The sequence below is a fragment of the Mercenaria mercenaria genome, unplaced genomic scaffold (genome assembly GCF_021730395.1).
Source record: "Mercenaria mercenaria strain notata unplaced genomic scaffold, MADL_Memer_1 contig_4375, whole genome shotgun sequence".
In the NCBI taxonomy this organism is placed as follows: Eukaryota; Metazoa; Mollusca; class Bivalvia; order Venerida; family Veneridae; genus Mercenaria; species Mercenaria mercenaria.
Window position 1 is genome coordinate 5333 of NW_026462597.1, and position 23357 is coordinate 28689.

The 23357-nt window shown below is 29.0% G+C and overlaps 1 protein-coding gene across 1 annotated transcript in view; it reads right to left on the minus strand.

Moving 5' to 3' along the window:
- Positions 1 to 1691: 1691 nt before the first annotated feature.
- The window catches only part of LOC128553837 (3-[(3aS,4S,7aS)-7a-methyl-1,5-dioxo-octahydro-1H-inden-4-yl]propanoyl:CoA ligase-like), a 61033-nt gene continuing 39367 nt past the window's right edge, over positions 1692 to 23357 (minus strand). The window contains exons 2-6 of the mRNA XM_053535022.1: positions 20074 to 20554; positions 5610 to 6090; positions 5288 to 5426; positions 3865 to 4013; positions 1692 to 2978 (exon numbers count right to left, since the gene is read on the minus strand). Of these exons, the coding sequence (XP_053390997.1) occupies positions 2440 to 2978; positions 3865 to 4013; positions 5288 to 5426; positions 5610 to 6090; positions 20074 to 20523 (1758 nt within the window). The 5' untranslated portion in view covers positions 20524 to 20554 and the 3' untranslated portion in view covers positions 1692 to 2439. The remainder of the gene's footprint in view (positions 2979 to 3864; positions 4014 to 5287; positions 5427 to 5609; positions 6091 to 20073; positions 20555 to 23357) is intronic.

A 23357-nucleotide genomic window follows, 5' to 3' on the forward strand; every position in this document is an offset into this window, starting at 1 on the left:
AAAACAAAACATTACTTCTGGCAGCCTTTGACTAAATTACTAGTAATCAGGCCGTTGGCATAAATGTAAGATATTTCTATGAAACCCTTGATTTAGATTTTATTTGTGGTTGTAGAATATTTTGAAAAAAAAGGCAAACTGTTAAACATTCTTGAAGTGGATCTACGTTTTGACTGTACCATTCGAATAGCGCTTTTGGATAAGGATGATCATCGAGATAACGAACTCTCCCTTAAAGTAAACGGCATGAAGAACTATCCTTTGCTACACTTAGTTATTGGCGGGAATTGGACACGATTTCGTCGTGCAATATTCATATTTATAGCAACTAAAATGTAGCCGGTCATGTCAATAAGTGACGATAAAAACAATCGTTTGAAGCATTCTAAAGTATATTTTAACGCGTAAATTGTCAGCCTTTTACAACCCGGTGGGGGCGGGGGTGGGGACGGGGTGGGGGGTAAAGGTTGACAGGAACTAGAAACATATATTTTCTCTACATTAACAAATTGTATGTGGACTCCGCATACATTTCGAAGCAGCCCTTGATTTTGAAAAGAAACATAACCAGTTTTGTCAAGTAAGAGCTATTTCGAAATATCTAATGCGCCCTAATATTCTTTCTATTGATAACTTTGACGTTCATTTTGTCTGAACAGCGAAAGGAAAGACGCCTTATTTACGACAACGCATGGAAGGGAAACATAATGGAAATGTGAGAAATACTTCTTTTTTCTCGGAGTTCATGCGAAACGAACGACTGAATAGGATCGGCATATTGAACATGGGTTTGTCAGTCCTTCTCTGTATTTCATTTCACAGGAACTCCGTAAACAAATAGTTCATTTCCTGGTTCTATAGTTCTTCGAGTTACAAAGTGTAAGTGGATAATGTCCGAAAAGAAATTTGGAAGAAGTCATGCTTTATTTCCTTTCCAAGCTAATGTCAATTTGCGCAGAGATTTACGAACTGCAAGAGAAACCCATCCAATTTTCTTCAGAAAATTTTGAATGGAAATACTAGTAGAAAGAGTCAAACTAGTGAATGTATTGAAGTTTTTCTAGAGAGTCATTTTCATGTTTGGCACAGTTTCCAATAAAATCGAGGCATACATTGAGGAGTGGTCTAAGATACAACATGTATTGTTTGGGGTTGATCGGTTCACTTTATACCACTGTCAAAAAGCCGGAACCGGTGTAAAAGTTGCTGTATATTTGATGTTGAGTTTTCAGCTGGTCACAGTTTTCTATTATAAAATTAACACCCGTTTTCCTTTTGATTTTGATTGTTGCACTAACATTCAACTTTTGAAAGATTGTAGGCAGCCAAGACCTGATATATTAGAAAAAAGATTTGCAGTGCTGGGTTGGAAGTGTGGTTTATATAGAATTATATAGGGGATGTATTGTGTCCAGCCCATAAACAAATTTACATAGATAGTTGATGGCATTAGGTGGCTTGTTCATCTGAATCTCACTCAAATGTTCCAACATCATTTGTGTGTGGCAATTTCGAATATAACTTATTAACAGCGTCAGCTTTTAGTAATAATCTATAAAATAGGTAGGTGAAATTAGGCCAACTACAAATACAGGCTTTACAGGTAAGTTACCTTTTAGATGTAAAGAGAGATAAAGCGATCCGCAATACATAGACCTATTACAATATTTATCTCCCTTTCTTTTCACACACACGCACACGCACACGCACACGCACACACACACACAAGAAACAATCCACATATAGACCTCATTTGAATATGTTGCAACATTGACTCTTGAGATTATGGGCGCATTACGCGGTGTCACGAAATTAAGTCAGATATTTTAGCGTCCCTTTTGATGCAAGTATATGACACTAAATAGATATATATATTTTACCAGATAAATGGTTAACAATCACAAGAAATCGGTAGTTTGTCGTCTTTCCTCTCGTCTTCATCCCGAGAAAACAAGTAATCGTAGACACGAACCTTGCAATTTTACGTCTTGTTTTTGTGTTACGTCCACAAATGCTATCCTTTCTGATAAAATGGAACCGTTCTGCAAGAGTTGTGCTTCTTAGCATACTTACATACCTAATGATTATAAACATGTTCGCTAAGTTGAAAGTTACAGCTGTTAAAGTGTTTTTATAAAAAGTGGACATAAACAATAATAATTCTCAAAGCCGACATCGACGCCGAAAACGACGATCAAGTAACGGCAGTACGTCAAAGGCTTTCTCCAAACCTCTAACTACATCATTATTCATCATAATTAAAATATTTCATTCATGTCGCTAGCCAATTTTACATAAAGAGCTTACCATGTAAGGTGTAATTTCCCTACCTATATGTATCGGAAGAAGAAGACATGAAAGGACGACGAACTGACAAGAATGATAGTTATCTGCAGGTGATCTGATAATCTGATAAGCATGTTTCTTGTTGTGACATTTTCAACAAAGATTTAGTTGCGATGCAGCTATCATTGCAATTTTTTTCCTGTCAATTTTACCATTTGCATTTCCCGGAAATTCCTCAAACGCAATATAGTACTTCGGCTTGATATAAGCGAAGTCAGCCCATAGATGGTCGAAATATGTGTGCATATCCTTTACGACAACACGCTTTATCTTCGATAGCACGATGCAAGCACATATGGCATGGTGTAATCTTTCGTCAGGAACCGGTACGACTACGACGGCCTCTACTTCCGAGCAATTGATTAAGATTTTCTCGATTTCTTGAGAAAAGATCTTCACAGTACCAACAGACATTCGTTCGCTTATTCGTCCACGTAAAATAAAGTTGCCATCTGCTCGTATATGCGCCATATCGCCAGTGTGAAGCCAATTTCCTTTGTCAACTGTATCTAAAAACTTTTCCCGCATATCTTTGTACTCTATGAATCTATAAACGCTCCTGACATGCAACTCTCCTACCTGTCCCCGTGGCACAACATTTCCATGTTCGTCAACAACTTTCATCTCCATTCCTGAAACAAGGTTATATAATTAAAGCATTACAAACCTGTGTGCCACTGAGTTTTTTGTATCTGCTCGTTTCATCGTTATTGTGTACTTGTTTTACTTTTGTGCATATGTAAATCATGTATTCATCCACACATGCAGTTGCAGTCTGAGTGTGGATGCGTTCTTTAAACATCTCCAGCTTGATATTTTCCGTTGCTTTCAATGCAAGTCAGTTGTGTACAAAACGTCAATAGGAGGAAAAGTTTAACAGAAGTACGGAATGTTGATATACTGAAAAGGGGCAAATGAACAAGGATATGAACAGTTACTACAAACTTTCAAAATGATCTTACGAATTCAAAACTGCTGGAAGAAATGATAGAAACTACTTAGATGAGTGAGAATTAACAGACTTTCAAAGTAATAAATGATCTCCAAAACTTCGAGTGCTTCAATTTATTTTTCGTTTCTTTGTTTAACACCGTTTTTCAACATTATTTCAGTTATGTAACCGCGGGCAGTTAACCTGACCAGTGTTCCTGGATTCTGTACATGTTTGTGCAAGTACAAACCTGTTCTCCGCAAGCAACTGCCAACATCCCTACATGAATTATCAGAGGTGGAGGACGAATGATTTCAGACACAATGTCTTTTACGTAGAACATACGCCCCGCCCGGGGTTCGACCTCGCTACTCCGCGATCCGCAGACCAACGGTCTCTCTACTGAGCTAAGCGGGCAGGCTTCAAATGTTTAATGCAAAATAACTATGATTTCTGTGTAATCACAACGGAATGAACTGCAAATTGCAAATGCATCTCAACATTTACATAACAATAATTGAATATATAAATTTCAGTAGGAACAAACTATAAGAAATTAAAAATGCTATTTCTTTGTAAACTCATACCAGGTAAAGGTTTCCCAATAATGCCATCCTCATACTCTACAGGATTATGGGAGGAAAAAGCTGATATTTCGGCTGACTCTGCTAACCCATAATAAATGACCAATTTCTTACAAAAGCGGCCCAGCAATTCTGTAAATCGCTTTGAGAATCTAAAATAAAAATATAATATGTTATTGACACTTTGATACAATGGTAAATAGAATTATCTCAAAAACAAATCATTTAATGAAGATGTAATCAAATATGTGAGAAAATCCTTCAGAAGTATATAACATAACCAAGCAAAACAATAGCAGACTCAGTTTGAACGAGTTCCTAAGAGATAATTGAATGTGAAAAAAAAAAACATCACACCCTCTAGCACCAGCTAAAGCTGAACTCTATTTTAACAGTTAAATTGAATGTTCACCATGATTCTAAAAGACAAGAAACTAGAACAACTTTGAGTCCAAGTTTTGTTTAAAAAATAAAAAAGATAAAGTTTGTGAAAATTACCTTTGATTTGACAGTTTATAAATGTTAGGGTGAAATATAACTTCTTTAAAGCAACAATTGTCATGTCCAATGTTCTTCTGAAATACTTATTTTCACTCTTCATGAAGGGAATAAGAGATGTTTGGTCGGCCAACGACATTCCATATTTCAGAGAACAATCGAGGGGTTTGGTAAAAAAATAAGACTGAGCAATGGAGTACATATGGTGTCAGTTTATGTGTCTTAATGCCTTGTCAATATCGCGGAAAACTGTTGTAGAAGATTAACATAAAAGATCGAAGGTAACATTTGGGATTTTATGCCTTTTATTAACTGGTCGTCTTGAAGGGTGTTCATGAAACTTTGGTCAATGTGTATGCTCATTAACACAATATAATGAGCCTACATGTCAGTCCCGCTGTCTGTTTCCAGGTTATTGTCACATCTCAAGGCAAACGTTTGAACCTGAGAGTTTATACCAATCTTATCAGTTCTTATGTGATATTTGCACAACTTGGGTCAAATTTTCATGTCGCCTAGTAAAAACAATGTCTCGATGTTAATTTTTTTGAGCTATCATGAGTACTGGAATGCTCTTTAACAAACATTAAACAGTGTTCAAATTATTAACCTAAGACGCAATTATAATATATTACCCCAAGGTCAATATTACAACTCAAATACAATCATCAACAATCACAATCCGTATTTCTTGACTATTCGATATTTCTTTAGCCATGCGAAGAGATATTTCAAACATTTATACCACAATCGACTTAAACACAATTCTCAAACACTTTAACTGAATAAAAATATAAACATTTTAACCTAACAGCGCTGCACTGAAAAGGCATATTAGTTGACGGACTCAATTCTATCGAATAACATTCTACATAACACTTTAGTCAATTTCCTTTGTGTTAAAATCAAGAAAAGGCGTCAGATATACCTTTCTGAGCCAAAATTAATAACTTTGACAGTAGAAAATTTGGTCTCATTTCCACGACTTCTAAGAAGGTCCGAGACGAGATAACCAGGTAGATACACGTGTGTGCACTTCTCTTGATATATGATGTCAGACAGAAAATCTGCAGAGAATTAACGTCTTATGAAATGACCTGTTGATATAGACCAGTGCTAATTTAAAATGTTTACTTTCATTAATTTTGACACGACACTATTGAAATTCACCTTTAATAAATTTCTATAAAAATGAGTACGTGAGAACTGTCTAAAATAAGCCTTTCGAGTGAACTGAAATAATTTGTTACCTATGTTGTTTTTCTGAATTGACAATGAACTGTCAACGATTACTCGTGTTGCTCCAAAAGCGATGAAAATATTTGGTGCCCCTCCACTCCACCCAAGCGGCCTGTCACAGAAATATCTGGAGTGGCTGTCTATTTCAAAACAGTCCTTGAGTAGATAAGTACTACCGGGAAATCCAAGATGAGTATGCCCTATCAGTTTTGGTTCACCGGTGCTGCCGGATGATTTGTAATACACAACTAAATCTTCAGGATAGATATCCGGAAGAGTTACTTCCGGTGTATTTGTTAAACTGACAACACGGCTCTCTTTTTCTTTAAAGTTCAAATGAATAAGCTCGAGGGCATTATTATTGTAGATGACGTCAAGAAGGGAAACGCATCTTTGAGATGACTGTATGTTCTCTAACAGATGCCAGCTTTGTTCTCCTTGTTTAGCGTCCATTACAAGCAGTTTGGAATTTTGGTCACGAATCAGTAGTGAATATTAGGATGGTTTTGGAACATCTGACCCCATTTGACCTTTTGACCACTTCTAAAAAACTGACCAATGCCGGCCAATTTAAAATCCACAGGTTTTAAACCCAATTAAAAGTTTTAAATACATATGATATAGATGAGTTTACAAAATAAAATATATTGTTTGAAAGAAAGAAAATTTACAGATAATGTAAATCCCCACTTTGTTACAACAAAAAACGGGAGGTTAATGATAAAAGCAAATGTAAATCTTGCGGAAAACGAAATCAAAATTCGTTAAAAACAAAACTGGAGGTAAATTAGATATCCATAAAGCAATGTTACCTTATTACCTAAGAAAGGTTTAACACTTCCAGGATATAATTATTGTGGGCCAGGAAATCCCCTAGATAATGGACCCCCTGTCAATGAACTGGATGCAGTATGTATGGACCATGATTTTTGCTATGACAGTGATGTAAAAAAGGGTACATGTGATAAAACAATGCTTTCCAATTTAATAAAACTAAATCAAAACATTGGAGAAAAGATTGCAAAAATTTAGTTGTAAAACCTATAATTAAAACAAATACAAACTTGGGTGGGACAAAAATCAAAAAACGGGAAAAGGGGTAGAGTATACCCCGGAATCACTGCACCAAGCTACCGCTGGAGCGATGAATTAGCAGAAGAATTACACAAACCAATTAAAAGAAAATTTAGGAAACGAGAGTGATAGTTAATGATATTGATGATACTTGGTCAGCTGATTTAGTTGACATGCAAGCTTTTTCAAAATATAATAAAGGAGTAAATACTTGTTAACCGTTATTGATATATTTAGTAAATATGCTGGGTTATTCCATTAAAGAATAAAACTGGAGAATCTGTTACTGAAGCATTTGAAAAATAATTTTAGAAGGTAGAATTCAGGGACAAAAGTCCCCGAAGACTGCAAGGATTCCCCAAAATTTATGGGTAGATGAAGGAAAAGATTTTATAATAAAAAGTTTGAATCATTTTTGAATAAAATAAGATAATATGTTTTCATACATTTAACGAAGGAAGGCCTGGAAAGTAAAGAAAATTTAATAGAGTTTAAAAAGAATAATGTGGAAAATATTTTACAGCAAATAAACTTATACTTATTTAAATAATTTGCAGGATATGGTTGATAAATATAACAAAACAAGCATTCTAGTTAAAAAATGACCCCAAACCGAAGCTAGTAAAAACTTAAATAAAGGTACTGTTTACTTTAATTTATATGGTGATTTAAGATACCAAAGAGTAAAGCAAAATTTTAAAATTGGTGATCGAGTTCGTTTAAGCAAACTTAAAAGACATTTGAAAAGGATATACACCAAAATTTGGACAGAGGAAATATTTAAAATTTTAAAAAATTTAAATAATACAAATCCAGAACATACACTATTAAAGATTTAAATGATGAAAAAATTTCAAGGTTCATTTTATGAACAAGAACTTTACCTACTACACAAAAAAGTTTTTAGAATAGAAAAAGTTATAGACGAGACTATAAGAAAAAAAAAGCTTTAGTAAAATGGAAAGGTTACAATGAAAAATTTAATAGTTGGGTACCATTTAGTGAATGAAAGAAATTTAATTTAGAAAATAAAAAGTTTAATTATAAAAATGAGTAAAAAAAATTTATTTCTAATAATAATGGAATAGAAACAATAGATCAATTAATATTCACTTAACTAAACTAGCTGCTGCTTACAGAAAAATTTATAAATTTTGTGGGAGAGTAAGGACTGGGTTATATTTTTACAGCAGGTGTTTGGTTGTTCAGCTGCATTAGCACTTGTTCCAGCTATTCCTATATTGTAGCAGTTGCTGGTGCTTTTCCCAATCAGTAATTACCATATTTACTAACAGACTAAAACTTGACGACAAAAAAATTTATTTAAAGCACATCATCACAAAATAAAACAACTTATAACAAAAGCACGGATTGGAAAAGTAAATAAAGAAGATCCAATAAAGTTATTCAGGATATTTTAACAATACTATTAGAAATGCAGAAAGAAAAAAATATTCAACACCTTTTGAAATGCACATGAAGGAATTTAGACTTAACGGATATAAAAGTAAAAAAGAAGAAGAGTTATATTAATTTTAATTAAAGATTTTTTCTATAAGTATTTATATAAATGAGAAAAAATTATATCAGTTGAAGGTAATATTGCATCAGGAAAAAGTACGTTTTAGATATTATTAAAGAATTAATCCTAATTTTAATATAATTCCAGAACCAATTCACGAATGGCAAAATGTTATGGACAGGGCTACCCCCTTTCGGAGACAAAGCCTCTGACTCTGATTAAATTCATATAACCTTTTTGAATTTTGCTGCTCAAGAACCTTCCAAATATTTATTTCCTTTTCAGCTAACAACTTTAAATGTAAATATAAAATTTTTTCTTCTGTTTAAACAGTTTGATGGTGTTTCTGTTCTTGAACGTTGTTATTTAACAAAACAGTAACGTTTTTCCCAAACAACATCACGACAATGGTGTTATAAAGGGACCCGAGTGGGCAGTATACAATCTTTCTTAACTGATCATATTATAAAACCATACGGAAAAAACCCAATTGATGGATTGTTTATGTTAAACCGACCCAGAAATATGTTTTAAAAGACTTCAAAAAAGAAACAGAACGGAAGAAAACAAAGTTGGTTTAGATTATTTAGAAAAACTACACAAATTACACGAAGAATGGTTAAACAGAATTTCAAGAAGGTATTAAAATTTAACAGTTGATAACAATTTTTGAAAAAATGACTTTAAAATCTTATTCAAAAGATATAGATAATTAACCTATTTTTTAAATGTTCTTTAGGTGCGTTTTAAAGATTTTTTTTCTATAAGTAATTTATATAGATGGTTAATAGAAAGGTAGATAGAATGATTTTGTCAAAATTTTCTAGCACTTTAGGAGAAATAATGAATCCAGACAAAAAAATTCATATAAGAAAGTTCTTAAAGAAGAAATGTTATTAAATTTAAACTGATCAAATAGTTAGCGATGAATATAAAAAAACATGTCATTGATAAATTACAAAATGTTTTGATCCTTATCTTTTAAAAAATAATTTTTTGAATGGGACGTGGTTGTCTATTAACTGAAGAAGAAAATGATGAAAGATTATGTGATTTTTCCCCCGACCAAATAATTATCGAAACAAAACCCAAAAAAGGTTATTTTAACCGACTGTGATACTAATGAAGAAAAAATATATAGAAGCACTTACAAAGCATCTAAAGAATTTGGTATTAATGCTGGTTAAAAAAATGTGTTGTGAAGGGACAAACCGGAGTAAAATGTGGAATATCAAAGTTAATGGAAAAAGATATAATTTAAATATTTTATTTCTTCTTAAAGAAATTTAAAACTTTATTTATTTTATTATTTTTTTAAATTTTTTTTAATTATTTTTTTTAATCCCTTTTTTGCTGAAGATTTTTTTCTAAATATAATATATAGATGGAAATCGAGAGATCTACAAAACAATATTATAAGAAATTTGAAATTAAAAATTACATATAGACAAGATCCAAAGAATCAATTATATTTAACTATAAACAACTCTTATGAAATACTTAAATCTGAACTTAAAACTTTAAAAGGTTAAAAATAAACGTTGTTTTAAAATAACTTTTGCAAAAATGGAATTTAAAAACTGATACAATATATAAATCAGCTTATTTTCAATCAAAGGCTTTAGAAATTATTAACACAAACGAAATAAAAAAAAAATTTTCATCAAGCTTTGATGAAATAATTAAATAGAATTGGTAATTGGATTTTGAAGGAAGTGGCTGGAGAATAAAAGGGCAGTTTATGCTCATTAATAAATAGATATAAGTATAGTCCATTGGCTGCTTCAAGTTATTTAGAATTACCAAAACCATTACAACATCCAATGAAAGGATTAAAAAATATAAAGAATGATGATAACGAATGTTTAGATGGTTGCCATTTAGCTTACAAATTTCTGTTAAAGAAAAACCCTCATAGGTTTCAAATTATAAAAAACATATAAACGATCTTGATTATACTGGAAAAAAATTCTGTTACATTAAAACAAATACCTAAAATAGAAGTTTTTAAAAGAAATAACATTTAATATATTTGGGTATGATGAAAATAGTATTTATCCCTTGTACATATCAAAATATCAATACGAAGAACACTGTGACATGTTGCTAATTACTAATGATAAAATAAAATGATGATGACTGTAAGTGGGGTAAAGCCCCCGAGGGGTTCCAAGAAACCGCCCTCAAGAACTGTAGTCCAACATTATGTTTGGATAAAAGCTTTAATAGATAATTTTTAACAAACAAAAAATGCAAAAAAAAAAAACACTCGAAAAGGTCTGAAAAATTTTTTCTCAGGAAAGAATTTAAATGAAACATCCCAAATTTTTTAGCTATTAATGGACCCAAGGTTTTAAAAATCCCAAAAAGAGGGAAGAAAAGTAAAAAAATTTAAAAAATTTAAAAGGGTTTTTAGCAGACCTTTAAAATTTATGGTTTTTTGATCAATAACTAAAAAAATTTTTAACGTTTTACCATCAACTGAATCTTCATTTACTAAACTATAAAAACATAAGTTGGGGTTTTAGGCTAAAGTTTTTTGGTTATGACGATAAATAACTAAACCAACCCAGATTATAGAGGGTCAAATGCAGTTTTATAAGTTTATTGAAAAAATCTTGAGGAAGAGGAATTTGTAAAAAAAATATTTAAAGAACTTTTTTAAAAAAGATTGAGAATGCTAAAAAATAAAAAGTGATTTTTAAAAAAACAAAAGTTTTGTCATATCGTGAAAAAGAATATAAAAGGGTGAAGTGCCGTACGGGATTTTTGTCAAAACAGGAAATTCAGGGGAAGGAAAATCAGAATGTAATTTTAATTTTAGACAACACACAAAAATTCCCTGTTTTTTTTCATAATTAAGAGGTTATGACGCTTTTTATATGCAACAAATAGGGAAATTAAAAAAGAAATTAAGTTTTCCTAAAAATTTGGGAAAGATATAGGCTTTTATGTTTTCTGATTGGTCTTTATTTTTTCATTCCAATTTATGTCTCAATCGGGGGAAAACCCCTGTAAAAAAATTCCAAAATTTTAAAATTTTATCTAAAAATTTGATGTGAAAGCATTTTTTTTAAAAAACAAAAGGTGTTTATCCATATGATTAATGGTTTTTTTAAAAAAATTTCAAAAAAAACAGAATTACCTTTCTAAAAAAGATTTTTACTAATTTTAAATAAAAAATTTTCTGAAAATGAATAGACATGAAAAAATTTTTAAAAATTTAAAAAAAAAAACAATGGGAGAAATATGTCTATTTTAAAAAAACGACGTATTATTTTTAGTGATGTATTCGAAAATTTTAAAAAACTATTTCGGAGACTACAAATTAGATTTTGTCTTTTTTTAGTGTTTTTTGGGTTTATTTTGGGGATGCAATTTTTAAAAATGACGGGAATTTAAGTTAGATTAAATAAATTTTAAATTATGTTCTTTTATTTAAAAAGGGACTAGAGGGGGAAAAGTTAATTAAACGATACAGAAAAGCAAACAATAATATATAAAGATTAAATTTCAAAAAAGAAAGAAAATACATATGTCCCTTGACCCCAAAAACTTAGGTTGGGTAGTGTAATTTTCCCCGGGAAAACTTTAAAATTATATCCGAAAACCCAATTTAAAAGAAATTAATGCAAAAGGTTAAAAACTAATTTATATTTGAATGGATCTTAAAATATCAAAAGAATTACATAAAACCACAATGTTTCCTTTAGCTCCAAAAAAATTAAAATACCAGATAAAGGTTCTGATATAGAAAAATTTTAAAAACAAATTTTAAAATGGGAAAAAGTAAGTAAAGAAGGGGTTTCCAACTTTAATGAAGAAAAAAAATTATGTTGTTCATTTAAAAATCAAAAACTATAACACAATTAGGAAAAAAGTAACAAAAATCACAAAAATAATTTTTGACGAAAGCCCTTTGGTTTTAAAAAAAGATTTTGTTTTTAATACTCAAAAAAGATCTAAAGCAAAAAATTCATTAAAAAGGGATTTTTTTAATTTTAAGAAAAATTTTGTATTCGGAAGACGATGGAGAATTACGCAAGGGGGTTAATATTAAATAACATGAGAAAATTTTTTTAAAAAAACATACCCAAACCTTCATTTTAGTTAAAACGTGTTTACTCTACCTTTTTGGTTTCTAGAAAAAAAGAAGTTTTTTATTAAACAACGTTTTTTTGGAACATTCAAATTTTATCAAAATTTTAAATGTATATTTCATTAAAATTATATTAAGGAAAATTTACGGGGAAATTTTAAAATTATTGTTACTGAACTGATTCATTATTTTAAAAAAAAAAACCCAAAAGTGAATGAGGATTTTAAAGGACAAAGATTATTGATAATAGTGTTTACGATAGAATTCAAAATTTTTTTTTGAAATAATAAAAAGTATTAAAAAATTTTAAAGAGAAGTGCCGGCTTCCCTTGTTGAATTTTTTGGATTAAGAATAAAAGTTTTTATTTATTAAAAAATGAAGTTAACATTAAAAAAGAAAAGGGAAATTAAAAAACTTTTTTTAAGAAAACAATAGTTCAAAAAAATTAAAAAGATATTTTTTTTTTTTTAATTTTAAACCCCAAAGTAATCACCCCTTTTAAAAGTTTTTCGTTTGATAAACACAATTTTTTCCATTTTGTTAAAATAAAACCTTATCTGTTATGACGTAAAGATATATTTGATAAGGGTTTTGATACTTTAGCTTATTTTAAATTTAATAAAGTTTTATTAAATAATAAAACCATAAATTTTTTAACCTGAATATTTAACGTTTAAAAATTAAATAACCAAATTCATTTATTTTTTTAAATTTTTTCATAATTAAAAATAATTCATTTTTTTTTTATTTTTTTACATGAAAAAATTTGAAAATTACATTTCTTTATTTTTAGTGTAAGTTGTTTCCCCCCATTAAATTTAATGCATTAACAAGATAATTAAAAAATTAAAATTAATTTTAATTTTTTTTGAATAAACCAGGGGATAGATTAATTTTCTTTGAAAATATCCACAAAGGGGTATTTTTGGGATTTTTTTAAAAAAAGGGGGTTTTTTTTAATTGGGGTTGAGTTTAGTTAAACAAATTTTTATTTTATTTATTTTCATTTAATTATTAATCCAAAAAAATTTTAGAATTTAAGCCTTTTTTTTAAAATTTTTTAAATTTTTGGTTTTTTTTTGATTATGAATTTTTGTTTTTTAAATTTTAAAGGTATTTAGGGTTTTTAAAAAAAAATAAAAAAAAAAAAAGCAACGGGTTTTTTAATTAAAAGTTTTTTTTACTTTTTTATTTTTAATATTTTGGTAGGAAGTGGTGAGTATATTTAAATAAAAAAATGGGTAGGAAAAGGTTTTTATTTAAATTTTAATTTTTTTTTAATTTGTAAAAAATTTTTTATAAATTGTTTTAATTTTAATTTGTTTTTATTGTTATTAAAGTTAAAATATGTTTGTTTTATAAATTTTTATGTTTTTTTTTTTGTTGTTTTAGGTTGGGTATTTTTGTAATTTATAAAAAGATGAATAAGGGTTTATTAATAAAAAAAAATAAAAAAAACCCTTTTGTTTTTTTTTGTTTTAATTTAATCACCCAATACTAATTTTTTCTTGATTTAATAGGGTGATATCTATTTCCTTCTTAGCTATGAAATATAATTTCCAATTTTTTTTACTAACACCATACGGCCAGTCCAAAGGGGCTCCAAGCCTAGGGGGCTAATTTTTTTGGAGCTTTTTTTTGGCCCTTTGGGAAAAAAGTTTTTTTTTAAAAACCAGCCAAAGCTCTAAAAATCTACCTTTTTGCCCTTTGGATGACATTTGTTTTTTCAAAATTTGTAATTTAACCCCTTCTTATTGCAACAGCTTTTTAATTTGATTAATTGTGTTTTTTTTAATAGAAGGGAAGTTTTCCATAATTTTCATGTTTTAATCAAAATTTATGGAGTTTGTTGTTTTAGGTCGGGCTAATTTTTCTTTTGTCCATCGAAAGGTTAAATTTTTAAATTTTCAATATATTTGATATCATTAATAAAATTTATATTTATTTTATTAAACAATACAATTTTCCTTCCAATAGTTTTTATTTCAACTTTTTCCCTCAATAATACAATTGCGAAAATACATATCTTGCAGGGGGAAGTGTATTTAACCAAGTTAATGTAATCGTTAGGATTTTCTGTAGTTATTTCCTTTTTATTCTAATAAAATGAACAAATCCAAAAAAAACTTTAATTTTGATTTTTTACCCGACTTCCGTAGTCTTATTTTTTTGTTTAATAAAATTAATTAATCATCTTTAATTTAAATTTTCTTGGGTTTTTTTTTTGGGATAAAAAAACACCATCCCAACTTAAGACGAAAAGAACTCAAAGTACAAGCATAATCTGCGCTTTAATTTTTAAATGTATCAATAAATGTGGGTTATTTCTGATATTACTTTTTCGGGTCGTTGTAAAAAAAACAAATACTTTTGGGTTTTTTTTACACCCCCGTTATTCTAAAGTTGTTTTAATTGTTGTGTATCAGGATTGCGTCTATTTCCCAAAGGGTATACCATCTTACCTTTTTAAATTTTTCAGTAGAAATTAGAAAAACCCAAAAATTCATTAAAAATTAAACGGGGAAACCCCAAGAATTTTTTTTGTTACAATTACTACCGGGGATCAGCGATTAGTTTCAAAAATTTAATTATATCTTTGTAGCTGCAGTTTTATTTAATTATTTTGGGGGTAAAATATTATTTTCAAAACCCCCTAAAAAAAATGAATAATTTTTTTAATGGTTTTTAGTATTACCTCATTTTTTTTCTTGATTAATCCTTCTAATAGAAAACCCCGAATTATTCAGCGGAGCAGTAGCGTAGTTCAAAAATAAAAAATCTTTTTTCCCATTGATTTTGCAAAATCTTCAGATAGTTCAAAAAAACTTTTTACTTTTATATTTTGTAAAAAAATTTTACAATAAAACAATTTTTTCCATTTTTTAACCCATAACTGAAAATAATGAAGCTTTTATTAATTAGAGCGATTTGGGCCCATCAATCACACCATAGCAAGCTTATTACTTTAAAAACTTCAAAATAACCATTAAAACCAATAAAAATGACTTTATCATTAATGTAAGGATATCTTTTTTTTTGTTTAACATTTTTTCCCAAGCAGATTTAATGCTGTATTAATTGAATGGGAGTTAATTATTTTTCACAATATTTTTTTTGTTCTAAAAATGATAAATATAAAAAAATTTTATTTTTTTTATTTTAGTTTTTTTTTTTATTTTTTTTTTTTAAATTTAAAATTTTTAAATACGTTTTGTTGAGTGAATTTCAGCACGAGCTAAAGCTCAGATCGACAATATTCTTTTTATTTATATAAATTTCCTCCTCCCCTTACTTTTTACTATTATTTTTTTCTTGTAATTTCCCTTAGCAATTAAATTACCAAAAATGCTGGGAGGTTTTTTTAAATTTTTTTCAAATTTTAGTGCAGCAAATTTAAAACTTCTTCCAAACCCTTTTTTTGTTCCACTTCAGGCGTTTTCCCTTTTTTTAAAGTTTTTTCCAGCTGGCAATTTAAATGCAATCCCTTAAACAATTTTGTTTTAAAAAAAAGTAAATTTTTTTTTTTTTTTCCCAAAAATAAATAAAATTCTTTATTTTGTCATAAACTTTTTTTTAATTAATAAAATAAAATTTTAAAATTTTTTTTTATTTTTAAAAAAAGTTTTTTAAAAATTTTTTTAAAAAATTTCTTTTAAATAATAAAATTTTTTTAAACCCTTTTAAAAAAAAAATTTTTCTAAAAAAAATTTTTTTAATTAATTTTTTTTGAATTTTTAAAATTTTTTTTTTTAAATATAAATCTTTGTTTTTTTGTAAGGATAATTGTTAAACTAAAAAAAAATTTTAAAATAAATTTCCAAAAATGAATTATCAATAAGATAATGTTTTTACCCAAGTTTTTAAATTTTTTTTTATCCTTAGATTTTAATTTTTTTTAAATTCCAAATTTGAAAATTTTTATTAAATCCAATCTTTAAAATTTTTAAATCAAATTAAAACTATTAAACAATTCCCAAAATTTTTGGACAATTCTATTTTTTAAATTTTTAAAAAAAATTTTTATTAATTTTTTTTAATTAAACTGTGTAAGTAAAACCATTTTAAATATTACTTTCTTTACCATTATTAACAATTTTTATTTAAAAAATCAAATAATTTTCAAAAAAGGGGAAATTTAATTATCCAAAAAAACAAATAATTTTTTTAAAACAAAAAAAAAAAATTTTTTTCTATTTTAAAAAACTATATTTTTTTTATTTTTTAACTTTAAAATTTAATAAAATTTTTTTTCCTTTAAAAATTCTAAAAATTTTAAATTAAAAATAATTTTTAAATTTTTTTTTCTTTTTGGTCTTTAATATTCATCAATTACAAATTATTTTAGCTTAATTTTTTAAAAAAAGGAAACCCTTAATTTTAATATTTTAAAAATTTTTTGGGGGATGAATAGTATCCTTTTTTTCCCTAATTTTTTTTAAAATTATTTTTTTATGGTAATCCCCTTTTTTAATTTTTTAAAAAATTTTTTTTAATGTTAATTTTTTTTTTTTTTTAAAAAATTTTTTTAAAACAATAATTATTATTTATTTTTTATTTTTTTTTTATTTTCCTTGAAAATTATTTGTTTGAAAAAAATTTATTTAATTAAAATTAAATAAAACCGTTAAAATTTTTTTGGGTTTTTTTCCTTTTCCTTTTCCCAAAAACTGATCATAATCTTTTTGAAATTACCCTACTTTTTGATTTTTTTGTTTTTTTTAAAAATACCCCCCTTGGTTTCCTCTGTTTTCTATTTTACTTTTTTTTTTGTATTTATTTACAGAATTTCCCAATTTTTGGAACCCCTTTTTTTTTTTCCAATATTTTATCTTTTTTTTCCCTTTGAATCAGGAATCCCAATCTCAAACTCTTTTCATTTTAAAATTCAAACCCCAAAAATTTTTTGGTTTCGTTTTTTCCCAAACTTTGTAACTTGGAAATTTTGTTCTTCAAACTATACTAAAATTTTAACCCCAGTTTTTGGGGTTTAAAAATTTTCTTGGAAAATTTTTTCCCTTTTTTGTAAATTTTTTTTATCCCTGAACTTTTTTTTTTTTTAAATTCCCCTAATCTTTTTGACGATAATTTTTCTTTTCTTTTATTTTTGAATTTTTATAAATTTTGTACATATATTTTGTAACTTTTTATTTTTTTTATTTTTCTTTTAAGATTTCCAAATTTTCCCATAAAATTTTTTTTTTATTTTATTTTTAAGCGATTTCATTTTAAATAAGTGAAAAAAAAATGGGGAAAAAAAAAAAATTAAAAATTAATTTATATTAAATGGGAAAAAAATTTGATTAAAAAAGTGTAAACCCAAAACTTTAAACAATTTTTAAAATTTTTTTTTCCAAATGGAAAAATTTTAAAGTGGATTTTTTATAGGGAAAAACAAAACATAACAATTTCCCTTTTAAAATTTTAAAAAAAAATTTAAAAAATTGTATGTAAAAAAGCTCAAATATAAAAATCCCTTAAAAAATTCAAAAAAAAAATGGTTGAAAAATTTTAAATCGCTATAACCAAAGTTTAGAACTTTTCCAAAAAAAAAAATAAAAATTTAGATTTTTTTTTTGAAATAAAAAAATTAAAAATGAAATAAAAACCTTATTCAAATCCCCAAAAATGTTTTTATTATTTAAACACCCAAAAAACCAAAAAATTCGGAAATTTAATTTAATTTTTAAAAAGGGAAAAAAGGAAAAATAGGGGTAATAAAAAAAAAGAAAATATTTTGAATAAAAAAAAAAAAAAAGATTTTATAATTACAAAAAGGGAATTTTTAAAAAAAAATTTTGGTAAAAAAAATAAAATAATGGGGGAAAAAGGAAAACAAATAATTAAGAAAGTTGTAAAAAAAATTTTAAGTTTAAGTGTATCACTAAAAAAAATCAAAAAGTTAAAAAACATGGAAAATTTAAAAAAAAGGAATTAAAAAATAAAAATAAATTGGGGGGAAAAATTAACCCAGGAAACCAATTTAAAAACTGAGAAACGTTGTGATAAAAAAAATTTTTTAAAATTAAAAATACTTAAATTAAAAAAATAAAATATAAAAAAAAATGAAGTAAAGTAAAAAATAGGAAAAATTAAAAAAAATTTTAAAAAAACAATAAAATAAACAAAAAAAAAAAAATAAAAATGATACTTTAAAAATTGAAAAAACGATTTTAAAGGCTTAAAAAAGGTTTAGAACCTTTTTGGGGAAAAAGTTAACTAAAAGTTTTTAAAAAAAAAAATTGTTTTTTTAACAGAAAATAAAAAAAAAATGAAATAAAAAAAAAAAAAAATTAAATTGAAATAAACAAAAAAAAAAAACTAAAATGAAATGGCGGTCAAATTTACCCCAAATTTTTTTATTATTTGAGAAAAAATGAATTAAAAAAATAAAATGATTAGACCGATTGAACTTTAAAAAAAAAATTAATTTAAAAATTTAAAAACCCCAAAAAAAATTTTTAACCCCCAAAAAAACCCCCCCCAAAAAAAAAAAAAAAACCCCCCCCCCCCCAAAAAAAAAAAAAAAAAAAACACCCCCCCCCCCCCAAAAAATTTTTTCCCTTTTTCAAATTTAAAAAAAAAAACCCCCCCCCCCCTTTAAAATTTTTCCCCCCCCCCCCCCACCCAAAAACCCCCAAAACCCAACAAAAACCCTTCAAAAAAAAATTTTAAAAAAAAAAAACCCCCCCCCCAAAAAAACCCCCCCCCCCCCTTTTCCCCCCCAAAACCCCCCCCCCCCCCCCCCCCCCCCCCCCCCTTTTTTTTCCCCCCCCCCCCCCCCCCCCCCCCCCCCTTTTTTCCCCCCCCCCCCCCCCCCCCCCCCCCCCCCCCCCCCCCCCCCTTTTTTTCCCCCCCCCCCCCCCCCAAAAAAAAAAAACCCTTTTTTTTTTTCCCCAAAAAAAAAAAAAACCCCCCCCCCCCCCCCCCCCCCCCCCCCCCCCCCAAAACCCCCCCCCCCCCCCCCCCCCCCCCCCCCCCCCCCCCTTTTTTTTTTTTTTTCCCCCCCCCCCCCCCCCCTTCCCAAAAAAAAAAAAACCCCCCCCCCCCCCCCCCCCTTTTCCCCCCCCCCCCCCCCCAAAAACCCCCCCCCCCCCCCCCCCCCCCCCCCCCAACCCCCCCCCCCCCCCAAAACCCCCCCCCAAAAAAAAAAACCATATCAAAAAAAAAAAACCTTTTTGGGAATTTTTTTTCTTAAAATTTTTCAAAAGGAAAAAAATTTAAAAAAAATTCAAAAAGAAAAAGAAAGGAAAAAAGCCCAAAAAACCCGGGGGGTAAAATCCCGGAATTAATAAAAACGAAAAAAAAGGTAATTTAATAATTTTCAAAAAAAAAAAATTTTTTTTAAAAAAAGAAAAAATTTAACCTTTAACCATTAAAGCTTTCTTTTAAAAAAAAATGAAAAAACTTTAATGTTTTTAAAAATTTTTATAAAAAAACTATTTCCCAAAAAAATTTTTCAACAAAAACTATTTATCAACACCGGTGTCATTTTCAAGTTTATCAATATCAACAACTTTAAACAAATATTGGTTTAATGCACCGGTGCCGCTTTATTGATTATTGCAAATAACAGCTGATCAAAGGAATGTGATAATGAATCGTCTGTTTAACTGCGGTATAATAGTTAGAATATAAATAAGAAATTCGGAAGTAATATTACAGGAGGTACATTTTATAGTTAATTATTTTTAATATATTTTAGATTTTGTTCTCATTTTTGTTAACTGGTAAGGTTTTGTCAAGTTAAAGCAACCTGAAAACCTGTTTTTTTTTTTCTTATTTTTTAAATTGTCCGGCATTGGTTAGTTTTTTAGAAGTGGTCAAAAGGTCAAATGGGGTCAGATGTTCCAAAACCATCCTAATATTCACTACTCGAATCGCATCTATAACGTCAGTTCCATCCGCTCTAGCTTGCAACGTTGAAAAGGGTATTCCTCCAGCAAACTGTACACCAAACATTGCAATTAGCATATTCAAGGTGTTTTCCATGCAGAACGCAACCACGTCACCTTTTTGGATTCCAATACTGGCCACATACCTCCCAAAAGATTTACTCTTTTCCAACAACTCTTGACACGTTATAGAATGTCTCTTTGCATTTGCGTCATATTCTACAAACGCTTCTTTGTTTGGATACAACTGCGCCCAATGTGCGACCATCTGCATGTAAGTTTTATACTTGTACTCTCTCGAAGTAGGAGCGTTTTCGTAACTAAGAGGGTTGTCCATTCTGAACAGGTTTCAGGCGTAATTAGCTAGTCTGCACAAACAAATAATAAAATTCTGAAGTTTAGCAGTATAGATCCATAAACTACGAAATACATTATAACCAACAATCTGGCTATCAAATACTGAACTGTTTAGTAAGAATGGATACTTAAAATTCTCTAAAAATGTTGTCCCCACCCCAGCCCTTCTTTAAAAATGAATGCCAAGAAATAGAAAGAATGTACAGAAATAAAAAAAAAATGCTTTAAACTACGACAAACCTAGTTATGTAAAATTCAGCACTGGGACCCCAACCCTCTCCAGGTCTAATCATTTATAAATGGCCGCCAATTTTAATTTGCCACGCCAATATGTGGCAAAAACCGCATGTACTTCTGTACATGCTATCTTAAAAAATCTTGCACGACAGCAAAGTACGTCAAGTCCTCATGCACGCCATAATTTTCAATTTGATTTTATGCCACTAACAAAGCAGTAGTCAACATTTAAAACTTAATTTTCCCATGGGAAATGCCATTTTCCCATAGGAATGCGGTCTTTTGCCATGGGAAAGCGGCTTTGCCATCGTACTGTCGCGCTTTACCAACTTTTCTCTGTTTACTTAAGGGCCGACTTTAATGGATAGAACTGTACGGTCAACGGAGGGACGTGCTTTGAATTTACTTACTTATAATCTTGTTTAATATAAATTTACAATTTTATCCAATATGTTTCTTCAATTAAAGCTTTAGGGTCAGTGGTAAAAAGACAGGATCGGTTTGGTAAGCGGAAACAAACAAATGTATTCTAGACCTAATTAACACTTTTGCATAAAATATACCCAAAAGCTTTATAAGCAAAATTTATAAAACACTGTATTTTTTATACTTTTAGCTGACAATAGATACTTTTAACGTTTCATGGCTTGAAATATATGAGCTGATTAAACAAATTTTTCTCACAAAACAATTAATTACATGTAATCATATATACACATCATACATATTTTTTTCCACAGGGATGTTAATTTTGAATAAAATTGTCTTCATAAATAACACTCGTTGGGGTGACACTAGTATTCGTTTTTATCATCACTTAAGTAAACAAAGTAAAATAATACATTTCAAACAATATAAAGGTATGATAGTTTTAATATCATCATGCCAGATGATATTCGTTTGAGTGACACTCCGGGAAATTTTCGTTTGAATAACATCAGTCCTGGTGATCATTCATTTCAATGATACTTGTGCCGAAAAGCGTTCCTTGAGTTGACAATGCAGAGTTTAATTTCATTATTTATTCGAATGCAAACAGTTCCCCGATGACAGAAGACAGTTTATCAAACCATATTTTTATCGATGTCCGAATATGTTTAAATTAGAAAAATTAATGTGTACTAGCAACAAATCAGAATTTTTGAAGCTTTGTAAGTTTGTAAAGGTTATCCTACGAATTGCTAGAAATTAGAATGTAATCTCTTCTCCATATTTACAGACTATTATTTTCATTAAATATGAACTGTGCATATCATGTGTTTAAAATTGATTATTTATAACTAATATTTATAGGTTATTAGCTTTGTATCGGGAAATATGCGCGAGTTCTTCAGCGGAAATATTGCGCGACTTTAGGAGCGCAATATTCTTCCGCTGAAGAACAGATGCAAATTTCCCGATGCAAAGATAATAACCTTTTTATTACATACGCATCTAAACGTATAAATTTTGTGTAAATATCATAAATATGTTCAATAGCCTGAATAGGATTTACAATACTGAACTAAATAGAAAAAAATAGTGCAACAACACACACTGAATTACGTCACGCACCCGATATGAAATTCAGGCGTCAGTGTATGGAAAAATACTGACGTTTCCGGTACCAGTGTAACTTAACGGGGAATAGAAACGAGTATGTAATAAACTGTATTATTACATACTCGTTTCTATTCCCCGTTAAGTTATACTGGGGTACTTAATATACTTGTTATACTGTTAAATGTTTTAAGATCATATAACACATTATGACGAACAAATGACTTAAAATTCTTGATTTCTTAATTAATGTATTCTACATCTGCTAAGGTAAATCCATCAATAGATCTAAGAAAACATTGAAAAGTTAAGTTAGCATGTTTTTGACCGCTCTATTTTCAAGCGAGAGGAGACCAGGCGCAAGTATGAGACAACACGCGATGCGATGAGCCCTAAAAACCGCAGACGGCACCCAGCACACGGACCACACCCGAATGTATGACAGTAGACTTCAGCTCACCACGGCTCCGCACCAAAACGATGCCACGAAGCAAGTCAAGGGCTACTGCCAAACACTCAGTGCTAGAAAGCTGTCTGATACTGTAGACGTACATTTATTAGCGCTGCAAAAATTTAGCCCAAACGCAATTTTTGGTGAAATATCTAATTAATGCGTGGACGTGAATTAGCGCTCTCGCGAGACCGCTAATTTCTAATCCTAGCGCTGTCCGAGATGAGGCTCTCGGAGATGTACGGAGATTCACGAAAATATTCGGAAATAAACTTAACCTTGGGCAACTTTTATGTAATGTGTTTCTGCTGTTATTATACGTCATACTGATTAGTTATAATTGCTGAAATAAAACGAGATTGTCACACATTTTAATCACTGAATCCCCTTTGTCGTACATGCATTGTGTCTTAATACAAACGTTCACACCTTACCGTAAACGAGCGACTGCAACAACGGACATGCCCGAAGGTGATACAGAAATCGATAACAACTTGATCAAACGAGAAAAAACACAAACTACAAGCTTAAATATTTTATTTTGTATGATCATATATTAAAAATAATAACATGAACAATAAACAGGA